This window comes from Lepisma saccharinum, chromosome 4 (assembly GCF_977018435.1).
Source record: "Lepisma saccharinum chromosome 4, izLepSacc3.1, whole genome shotgun sequence".
Classification (NCBI taxonomy): domain Eukaryota; kingdom Metazoa; phylum Arthropoda; class Insecta; order Zygentoma; family Lepismatidae; genus Lepisma; species Lepisma saccharinum.
Genome location: NC_139232.1, coordinates 62,241,594 through 62,253,635, shown reverse-complemented (window position 1 = coordinate 62,253,635; position 12,042 = coordinate 62,241,594). Strand labels below are relative to the sequence as shown.

The 12,042-nt window shown below is 37.7% G+C and overlaps 1 protein-coding gene across 2 annotated transcripts in view; it reads left to right on the top strand.

Moving 5' to 3' along the window:
* IA-2 (tyrosine phosphatase IA-2) overlaps positions 1–12,042 on the top strand; it is a 619,991-nt gene that overhangs the window by 348,565 nt on the left and 259,384 nt on the right. For both annotated transcript variants that reach the window (XM_083120601.1, XM_083120600.1), the window contains exon 12: positions 2,302–2,388. In XM_083120601.1, the coding sequence (XP_082976727.1) occupies positions 2,302–2,388 (87 nt within the window). The remainder of the gene's footprint in view (positions 1–2,301; positions 2,389–12,042) is intronic.

Here is a 12,042-nt window from a genome sequence, read left to right as displayed (position 1 = left end):
AAAAAGATTGGATTCTTCTTCTTCCTTCTATGGAGTGGTCAACTTCTTCTTTGGGAAAGTTTAACTTCTTCTTCTATTCTTCTATGTGAGGATTAACTATTTCTTCTATTCTTCTATAGAAAGGATCATCTATTTCTTATATTTCTTCTGTAGAAGGATCATTTATTTCTTCTATTCTTCTGTAGATCGATTAAATATTTCTTCTATTCTTCTGTAGAAGGATCATCTACTTTTTCTATTTCTTCTATAAAAGGATCATTTATTTCTTCTATACTTCTGTACAGTGGTTAAATATTTCTACTATTCTTATGTAGAAAGGATCATCTATTTCTTCTTTTCTTCTATAGAAGGATCATCTATTTCTTCTGTACAGTGGTTAAATATTTCTACTATTCTTATGTAGAAAGGATCATCTATTTCTTCTTTTCTTCTTACTTCTTCTATTTCTTCTATAGAAGGATCATCTATTTCTTCTATTCTTCTGTACAATGGTTAACTATTTCTACTATTCTTATGCAGAAAGGATCATCTATTTCTTCTATACAATGGTTAAATATTTCTACTATTCTTATGTGGAAAGAATAATCTATTTCTTCTATAGAAAGATCACCTATTTCTTCTATTCTTCTGTAGTTTGATTAAATATTTCTTCTATTCTTCTGTAGAGCTCTTTTGCCTGAGCGTTTCCCCCTTTTCATCGGCCTGAATTTGGCTAACAATGTTCAGATGTATTTTGGGGCGACAAATCTGGATATAGAGCCACCTAAATAATGACCAAAGGGACAACCCAGGATCGCTAATGTAAGAGCGCTATCTATGGCCCAGTGCGACTAAAGCCAGCTAGCGCAACCGTAGTGCTTTGGGGCGACAAATATCAATATAGCGCCACCAAGGAGAAACAACCAAAAACCTAACGAGGCGTTCCACACGGATTCGAATTGACATCTTGACTTCCTTACTCTCCTATATGTCTAATTCATGAGTATTTTATTAATCATTATAATTCCTCTATTATTTTATATTTCTTATCCTTTATTTACAATGGTTTAATCTGTACTCGTTATCTTTCACTTGTTTTGTTTAATATAATCACTTTCTGTCTCGTCTAATTTCGTCAATCAATTTACTTTCCGCCTTTCCGTCGCGCTGCCATCTATTGTTGCTTCCGCCAACTAATTCTCCCTATGTTGATCTTTGAGTTCGGCCATTCAGGCACGTAACACAATATAAATCGTGTTGGCGTGGGGACGATATATATCGCCGACACGATATGTATCGTGGGGACGATATATATCGCCGATATGATATATATCGTGGAGACGATATATTGCCGATATCACGATACGGAAAAAATATCCTATCGTATCGTCTGTGACGATATATCACGATACCTAATTTCCGATATCGTCCATCCCTACTGTCCTTACATTTAATCACCATTCAATCTTATGATCGCAAGTAGCCGAAAGTTGCACAAAGGGGACACAAAATAAGGAAATGGAAAATATGGATATCTCTGAGATGGTCCAAAAAGTTTGCGAAATTTGTTTGTCTCGCTTAATGCTCGAATAGGTTAATCGGGACTGAGACTACAGTTTAAAGAGAGAGCACATCCAGTATGCAATGCTCCTCCATCTGAAATCGAACAAAGGATCACTCCAATATATACGCAATATATATATTTATACGCGGCCATGAAATACTGGGCCTCACAATCAATCCTTTCATTTACATTTTTTGTGCACGATCCACAGTGGTAATTATCTTAAGAACATGGAAACAAAATATTCGCACAGCAAATTAAACACGAATTTTCCCAATAAATACTTGTTCAAATTAATTTTAAAAAGATAAATGAACAGCCAATCGAACGGGACCTTCGGCTTGTGAAACTGATACACCACCACCTGCTACCGGGTCACTTGGCAGTCGAAAGATATATTCGTCTCATGAGACGCGCTTGGAAAGCTTCGGAATTTCGAGCGTTTTTTCTCTGAAATGTCTGGCTATTGTGAGATAGTACCTTGGCATATCAATATCTATAGGGTACCCAACCACTACACGAAGTCCCGTCCCAAACTCAATTTCCAAAGCAATAGCCTCTCCTTGTGTAAGATTTTTGGAAATGTGTTGGACCAAGAAGTTTTTGTCAACCCCTCGTATTAAGTTACATTCTCCTAATGAAATTTCTATGTATATACGTATAAGAAAGTATGTATGGAAATGTATTAATTTTTAATAGTTTATATATTCTGCACTTTTGCCGCACATTCATAAACTCTTACTTCTCCTCCCTTGCAGCCTGAAGTCTTGGCAGGATGGGCAGAAGGTGGTGAATCTCATTGCAGACTTGCTGCAACTGCCACGGAGGACGTTCAACAACATCATGTAAGTACCTTTGTTCGTAACTTTATTCTGGTTTAGTTCTGTCACCTCGGTTGTGGAGCACGTTGAGTGCTGGACTCACGGTCCCGGGCTTGAGTCGTGGCGTGAACGTGTGTGTGTCCTTCAGTCTTCACCAACTTAAATCTAATCATTAGTGGACGAAAGAACAAAAAATAACTTAAGCTCAAGATATAAACTCAAGAATTTTGGAATTATCAAAACGCCATGTCGATGAGAGGGAAATTATACGATAAATATGTCTGATATATAAGTAAATCTGCTTAGTATACGAGTTACAGCAAGCTTTGATTGGCAAAAGGTAATAGCGAAAGTAAAATACGAGGTATTATCAGAACGTTTCCGGGATTGACCAGCAAAAAATATCCACATGAAGAATTGTGATTAGAAGTTCAGTCGCCTTCGCTAAATCCTCCACAAACATTTTGCACGAAATTTATTTCGGCAAAAATGACTGGGAGCCGTGTAATTTAGAGCTGGTTCTCTTGGTACAGCGTGTATCATAATGAACAGGTTCTCGGTTTGAATCCTACACAAAATATACTTCCTTATGGTTGTTCCTTTACCCTTTTCATCGCTTCATTATTATTTCTCCTTTAACGTAAAAAAAATATAACAATAGGAACTATAATAGCTAAAATAGAAGCACAGTTATAAAATGACCCCACTATTATATATCTTCCAACAAGTGCATATTGTAATGTGTGTCCGTATAAATGCTCATACTAGTCTGAAAGCTTTGATTATTAATTTGGTAAAGGTGAAAATCAAGTTCATTATGCTTTTTATCGTGTCGAGAGAGTCGAAACAAGCGAGAGAATTTTGCCAAAAATTCTTGCTAGCTGTATTGTTCTTTGTGCGGTCGCTGTTTTGAAAGGTCTGGGTTTTAACGCCTTCGGTATCTTCTATTAGTGTAATGGGAATCTCTTGGTGTTCTTCCCCCGTGGAAGTTCACAAATAAATCACTGCCCTTCACCCAATCGACAATTCAATTGAGAGCAGGCGGCCCGGGGCTGCGGCCATTAATCTTACTTGCCTTCCTCCGCTCACCATGTCGTTTGCAGAGGTCCCGCTAGATGTCACTATCTTTGTTGAGGAGGACCTGTTGATTCCATTGGGTTGGTTTCAGTCTTTCTCCTTTCTTTGTTCCTTCTTTCTTTTATTTCCCCTTTTCCACCTTTTTTCTCTCTTCTTCTATTTTATATATTTCTTTCATTCTTATTACGTTTCTTTCTTTTCCCTCGTAACAGATTGCATTTGATCACGTTCGTAAACTGTCCGATATTCTTTTTTTCATTATTTTCCTTCATTACTTTCTTCCTTTCTCATGATTTCTTTATTCGTTTCTTCTTATTCTTTATTTACTTGTTTCCATTCTTCTTCAATTTTATCTTTCCTTTTAATTCATTATTTTCCTTCGTCCCTTTATTATTTTCTTCCTTCTTTCTTCATTCATCCTTCAATTTCCTTCTTTCTTTGATTTCTCATTCATCCTTCTATCCTTTTCATTCATTTTCTTCTTCTTGGCATCCTTTTTCTTCTTTCTTTTTTCTCAACAGACTAGACTTGTGTACATTCCCAACTATTCTTCATATTTTTCATTATTCTTCATTAATCCCTTTCTTCTTTTCTTCATTCCTTCTACATTCGTTCCATTTTTTCATTGTTTCCTCTTGCTTTCATTTCCCATTTTCCACTTATTTCCTTTCTTCTTCAATTCTATCTCCTAGCATTTATTTTCCTGTTCTTTCTATTTTCTCCTCAACAGATTAGACTTGCTGACGTTCGCAACTGTTCGAGATCCTTATTTCATTATTTTCCTTCATTCCTTTCTACTTTCGTTTCTTCATATTCTTAATTTCCTTCTTATTTCCATTCTTCAATTTTATTTTATTTTCATTATTTTCTCTCGTATCAAATTGGACTTGTGCACATTCGCAACTATCCTTTTTTTTTAGTATTTTCCTTCATTCTTTTCGGATCCTACTTTAAACTGTAGGTTGTGTCCCGATTAGCCTTTCTGTGCAGAAAGTGGACTTAAAACATCAAAACAGATGCAAAATGCAAACAATGGACACCCCTGTCCAGGCCTGGATTCGAACACGGTACGTCGTAGCGTGCTGTGCTAACCACTACGACACAGAGGTCAGCTACATGAGCATAAGATCGGACATCTTGGTTTATCTACGGACTGCGGCGTGCATGATCCCTTTCAACTGCAACAGCAGTAGCCAAAAAAGGAAGAATGCAGGAACTCTCGTGCTGGCAGAAAACAAGTTCATTTATCCTGCGTCTCGATCTCTGAGGATGAGAGCAAATGAGAGAGGCAGAAATCTATCTAAATATGCAGATTGACAATCGAAGCGGAAATGAAGTGTGTGTCTCGTCCGATTCATTGATTTTTTTTCTTCTCTACTTTTCCAGCGAAAAAAGGAGGGAGAAATGAGCGCGTAAACATAAGTTCGTGATATCGAACACATTTCTAGACTCAATTCAGCAATTTAGCAAACCAATTTCATTTTGTTTCCGCTCCAGTCGATTTACCTTTGCCGCTGCGGGGAGAACAGAATTGCAGACGTCTGCAAACTCACTGCAGGTATCCTGGCTCTTGTGCATTATTATTAGTTTTAATGTGTGCACAGTGAGAGATTTTATCCACGTCGCCACGAGGCTAAAAAGACATTATTTCTACGTACTACGCTCATTTTTAAGTGTTTCAGGCGGAATAAATCTTTTGCTTTCCACATTTACGTGATTGAAATTTCGATAAAATAAATTCAGCATATGACGGTTTCCAGAGTGGGGATTACTGTGTTTTTGGTGTTGTGGGAGGAGGGATTCTCGCTCATTGTACACTTTACGTGAAAACATGAATATACACACTAACTCACACACACAAGGTATTATTAAAATGTCGTATAGAGAACATAAAACAAACAGCTAGACTTTGTACAGCCACTGGCAATAAAAATGGGACACGTAGATCCTGAAACACATTCGCAACCATTCTCTATCCTTTTTACACTATTTTCCTTCCTTCTTCCTTATTTCCTTCCTTCTTTTCTTATTTCCTTCCTTCTTTTCTTATGTCCATCCTTATTTTCTTCTTTCCTTCCTTCCTTTTCTTATTTCCTTTCTTATTTTCTTTTTTCCTTCCCTTTTCTTCTTTTCATTCTCCCTTTTCTTCCTTCTTTCCTTCAATTGTATCTCTTTTTAGCATTATTTTTCCTCTTCTTTGGTCAACAGACTGGGCTTGTGTACAGTCACAAGCAATAAAAATGAGACACCTAAATCCTGAAACACTCGCATCTTTGCAAGGCGTTATGTGTGTTGTCTAACTTTACGGCGATAAGTGGATTTTGTATAGCAAATTTTCTATGCCAACTTCTACCACCGCAGTAGAGTTAGGTAACACACATAACACCTTGCGGGGAAGCAAGTTTTTCAGGATCTAGGTGTCCAACGTTTATTGCCGGTGACTGTAATACATTTGCCGTTATAAACGTTCGAAAGAGGCCTCCCTGTTGACGTAGCGGTAACGTCGTTGCTTGTAATCGAGGGGTCTCACGTTCGATATCCGGTAGAGGCCCATAGTAGCTCGGATCCCACTTTAAACTGTATGTCCATTCCCGATTTAAACAATTCAAACGAACGTTTGCAGTTTTGCCTCCGCTGTATGCTTGCAACAGAAACACAACATTTTATATTATTTGATTGTAGGATTTTCGTCAACTTTATTTTTCTTTGGATGAGGGTTCAAGTGTAATAAACAATACTCTTCTGAACCGTTTCTATTATAGCCTGCCTATATTACTGATGTATGTCTCCCTGCCACAATCCAGTGTAAATTTATGCATATTTTCGAGGTAGTTTCTTTTTCCTGTGTGCATCTCAATTAACTTCAAATTGTTCGTTATTATTGTGCCTAACTATTTTTGAGATTCGTCTCAACATCACATGTTACATTAGTAGTTTTTGACATGAAATTGAATATAGCATACAAAAATCAGTAATTCTGAACTCTACCTTTATTGAATATTTATTTATTTAGCTCTTGTTTTACAAATGGCGGAGACTAAAATGCTCGTACCTTGCCTTACACTCAACCATAATACGTGCACGTCAAATCTCCTGCATATGGCCTTGAACGGCTGAACAGCGCCAGCGAATCACAGACGTGCGACGTTGCCTAGTTCCGTGACAAGACTTTTCGTTCAATCACGGTGTCTCTTTTCCATGACAAGACTTTTGTTCAATCACGCTGTCTCTTTTCCGTGTGAGATTTCGATATGGCACCGCTGCAGTGCGCTGCTATTGGCTATCGCCATATGCAAGAGATTTGACGCGCACTCTAGATTATTATATACTTCACCTTATATAAATTCATGATATAATTCACATATAAATACATAAGAAGCAATGCATACCCTTCACATCAGATAAAACGCAGTAAAAGATAGCAATTCACAGACATACACAAAACAAACATACAAACATAAAAAGCAGGCCGTGACAAATACTGCGTATGTTCCTTCATTGTTGTTAAACAATAATGTTTTAATTATTTGGCAATAAACCGAAACCAAGAAGAAACTTCTTAATCTTCTCTTAAAAACACCTATGGAATCTGGTTTTCATATTTCGTGTGAGTGAGTGTATTCTAGTCTCGAAAAACTGAAAACAGTAAATGAATTGGCAAACAATTAAGATTTGTTACTTTTTGTTGTTAACTGATTGGAACGTTGGGACTTTGTGTGATAAATCGGTGTTTCCAGTGATGTACAAAGGATTTTCTGTAGAAAGTACCATATATAGAAACACCAGTTTTTTAAAAACAAGACCTGTTATGTAGAATGTAATCAAGTATACCAAGATTGCTGTATCCGGTAAAAGACTTAAAACTAAACTAACTGCGACACCCAGGGTCAAACAATTAAATAAATAAAGAGAAGGCTTCTACCATCTGAGCCGCCTACCCAGTCCAGGTTGCCTGTCAAAACCATGACTGCAGTGATGTAGTAACGTTGTATGATATCACATTAACAAAAGTGTTTTCCAAAGTAGTACAGTTTATTAACGCTGTTGGGGTAAAATACACAGCAAATTGGTGAATGTTTCTGCATGTAACCTGCATGCACAACCGAAATTTGCTTGAACAGGACCAGCCCTTCTGGCAATTGCCAGATTACTAGTCCCGCGCTGTATCTGGCTGACCCATTATTAGGCCAATTCTATTACACAAATTAGTATAGGAAAAAGCATGTTAATGGTCTTGTTTGACCATAATTCAATATCAGTGCAAGAGCTATCGACTGTCGAATCTCGTTGCTTCGGCAAACATGCCGACAAAATTTAGAGTTGCTTCAAGTTGTGTCGCACGTCATCAGCTTGTTGACGCTGCTCCGGAACGGCCAGTTGGGTGTCTTCTTGTTTGTGAATCCGCAACGGGAGGATGCTTCGTAACCAGGAGATCCGTCGAGATTTCCTGATACTCCTCCAGGGTGTCTTCGCGCTCCAGGAGGTCTTGGAGAGACCTTTGAGTCGAGTGGAAAACGCAAAACGGAGAGCTATTAAAGAAGAAGAAGAGCATGCTAATCCAAGGATTTCCCGAAGAGAGAGAGAGAGAGTTGGGGTTTAGCTCTCGGGCTCTTGTGAGCTTCGGCTGAAGGAAGACCTGATAACCTGACAGACGCTTTCGTCTTTCACCACCGCCGCCTCCTCTAAAGGATTGACGTAGGCAATATCACTGCAATGTGGAAGCGGCGAGACTATAAAGCTTTAAACAGGCGAAAAGAAGCAACTCAAAAATTAGGGGAAAGTTAATATTAGGAGACTTTGACAAAATAAAAGATGTAAGTTTTCCTTTATAACGAGTCTCAGTAAAATTATGATACGCATAAGAACTGTACATTGGACGAAAAACCAGGTTAATATGTTACCATAGCAGCAGAGGGTAAGAGTAATAAACAAGGATAACAAAAGGAATAACTTTATGTATATTTTGTTCCAGGAATCTGTAGAGCAAGCGAACGAAAATGAGTGCGCGAGCAGCGACTCAAAAGGGCTCGAGCAATGAATGCATTAGAGGAAAAAGTGGTGCATATATGGAGCAACGCTACTGCAGCTACTAACAGTTTGCACTATCCACATTGCCTCGCTCCAGTACTAGTTTTTTCTCCTTCTCTTCTATTATGCGTGACCTTGCTCCACAGATTCCTGGGACAGAGTATAAGATAACATATATCTGTGAATATGACTCTGACCAACATAGACCACAATACAAGTAGAACTGAGTGGCGTCTCGTCCCTTGGGGCTTCCGGTGCTTAGCCCCTAAAGAAAAACGGACGTATTGATTTAATTATCAATCACCATAACGCATAACTATCACACAGTCTTTTATCATCTGTTGCAATGGATAAGACAGCGCTCCTAGCGGCATTGATGTCAATTATCGTTTTCCGGGGCACGTCGCAAAGGAAGGCGTGGCCTACACTCACCTACGCTACAGTGAAGGTCACATGCTAGCAGAGAGAGGAGGGGAGAGTGCAATGGATTTGAGTGCTGATTCGGGGCTAGTTCCTTCGCGTCGCGTTCGATCTCGCGTGTTGTTCTGTAGTGTTGTGGTGGCTTTCATTCGCTATGTTTGAGTGAGTTTGGCAGGGTTGATGTTCGAACACAAATTGATGAAGGACATAGGCTGTCGATTACAAGACACAATGAATTTGTCCGGAAAAATAGGCATATATTAAATAGAATTATCGATTGCTTAAAATCCTGTGGTCGACATGAACTTGCTCTACGAGGACATAATGAAAGAGAACAATCTTTAAACAGATGCATCTTTCCAGATTTATTATCCCTTCATAGAGGAGGGAAAACTAAAGAGGGAACTTCGTGTTCTTTATTGTAGTGAAGAGTTGAAAAACATAAACTCTATCAGTAGATTGCATTCATTTTTTATTTAAAATTATTTAGAGGGTACCTTTTCAGAAACAATAAAAATTACAAACATAGTTTTAATAACTCCAGTGGCAACAGCTGAATCTGAACGATGTTTCATCACATTGAAGCGTATTAAAACCTGCTTAAGAAATGCAATGGGACAAGACAGACCAAATGCCTTGGCACTTGCTTACAATAGAGAAAGAATACATTTCAAACATAGAGGGCTTCAACGAAAAAGTAATAACAAAATTTGCTGAGCAGAAGAACAGGAGTCAACGTTCGTAGAAAGGTATGTTTCACAACAATACCTGTTTCTTTTGTAATCATGTGAATTGACATTATATTTTAAATTCTTTAAAAAAATAAGTCCAGTTTTGTAGTTTAGAAGAAGATAAACACCCGTTTTTTTGTAATTCATGTAATTTGTCATTACATTTTAAATTCTTTCAAAAAAGTAAGTCCAGTTTTGTAGTCTTGAAGAAAAAAGTACCTATTTTTTGTAATTCATGTGAATTGTCATTATATTTTAAATTCTTTAAAAAATAAGCCCTGGCCAAATTGGAGGCCACGAGACACCACTGGTAGAACTCATGATCATTACTCGCAACGATCTATGACATACATAGCCTATATATAACTCTAGGTAAGTACGTATTAATTTAATTTATGATTCGATCGGATTCTATTTTTGTTATTTACCGTCTCTAATCGCGACGTTGAGGATGAGTGATATGAATAAATTGAAGAAGGGACAGTGACAAAGAACACCTATGCGCAGGTCGGGATACGAACCCGGGACACTTGGTGTCATAGCAGTGAAAGTGAATGAAATAATTAATTCTGTGATCGAAGGTACTGAAATGATGCCCTCCGTGTTTCACTCGACTTTATGTTGACAATCAGAATGAAAGCGTATTTGTCAAAAGGAGGGATAGGAGAAGCTTTTCTAAAGATAAGCTCGCGTCACAGAGAAGTCGGAAGACACTCTATCTGCGGTGTGAAATCCATGAGAACAATATTCATTCTATTTTTAGCATTGCTTGAATCTAATCTGTTACTCTAAAATTGCATTACATCTATTAACTAGCATGCCTATATGTTAGAACAAAGAGAGAAGTCACAAAGACATGATTGGACCCCCGATGAGCGTTGACCAATAACAAAGGCAGAAAATGTATCATGTATCCCTCCCGCTCCCTCCTGAACGTGATACTAGAAGTTCCTGATGATTGAAATTTCAAACCACTATACAATCAATAACTGCCATTAATGCCTAATCCCCTTGTCCGAGTTCGGCATCTGATCATTGGGAAATGGCAGCGGGGGAAGGGGGTCCATTAAACAAATGAAAGACGACCCTTGCAAAGTAATTAGTGTTTAACAGGGAGTCGTGGGTATTTTGTGTTCATTTTCAGTGAGTTTGCTAAAGTTGCCTGTTGAAACGTTATGTTATTGTATAGTTCGACCGAAAAACAGGGAAACTAACTCAAAATTCTAAGCAAAAGTATGTTTCAAGTCCTCTGTTTGCACGGATTGGTTAATTGGGGATATAGATTGTGTCCTCAGCGGTAATCAACCCGGAGAATCTTTCAAAACATTGCAGTCACATTAGAGAGTGTTCTGACATAATCATATTTTGATATCCATCCATATTTCATCAGTCCTTCTAAAAGACTTCATTTTACTTACATTTTTCTCTCTGTCATTTCTAAAACAATAGTTTATTGCCGCAACAGCACAATCCTTCCACCCAACCGTGGTCTGTCCCCAAGGTGACACTTTGTTTCTTGTGTGCAATGACACACTGGCGGCAAGGTTAATGTGTCACTAGAATGTGAAAGAATGAAACGGCAGTGTGGCAATATGCAGATAATAAACACCTGAAAAAGAAGCTACTCTAGGTAAGGATGTTTGTCAAACCAATGGAACAGCGAATATGGAAGTCACTAGCGCCATCAAACGGTTGGACTGCAACTTGGTCACAAAATCATGGAGAAGTATAGACTTTAGCGGTCAGTTCGCGGTCGACATAAAACTCGTGATTTACTCAATTTCATAAAAATACATTGTAGAGTGTATTATTTGCATTACATTTTGCGTTTGAATTGTAAAATATTGAATAAACAAAAATTTCTTAGGGCTCATATTAAATAAACATCGGGCAATAGTTTTTATTTCATGTTATATATAAAAAGTATCGTCAGTATATTTATCTGAGGCTTGAAACTATAAATGGGTTTATTACTTATGAAGAAGAAAGCAACTGACATCAGAAAATGAGCATTTGTGCAGTCGATTAAGTTCGTCCAGTTGTCTGGCATGTGTTCTATCTGGCTAGTGCAACGCTAACGCATAGATGTCATTTTCATTTCATAGATAAATTCGCCTTCTACCGTCGTTACGTCACCACGAAGATAACAATCCATCTCCCACCCTCCGTATTTCTAATAACTTTGGAAAAATGCAGCAGAACTTATAAACGTGCTCATTTTACACAGCAATTCTATTCACAAATCTCCATGAAAATGAAGGGCTGTTTATCACTTTACATAGTCACATGCTTTTTACAATAGTTAACAATTTAAATGCCATTTTAGAAGAGTGAGATTTATTTTAATGTTTAAATCCTCATCTTCGCAATTAGTCCAAAGAGGCAGGCAAGCAAAGTAAAATATATATAAAACAAAAAAAAA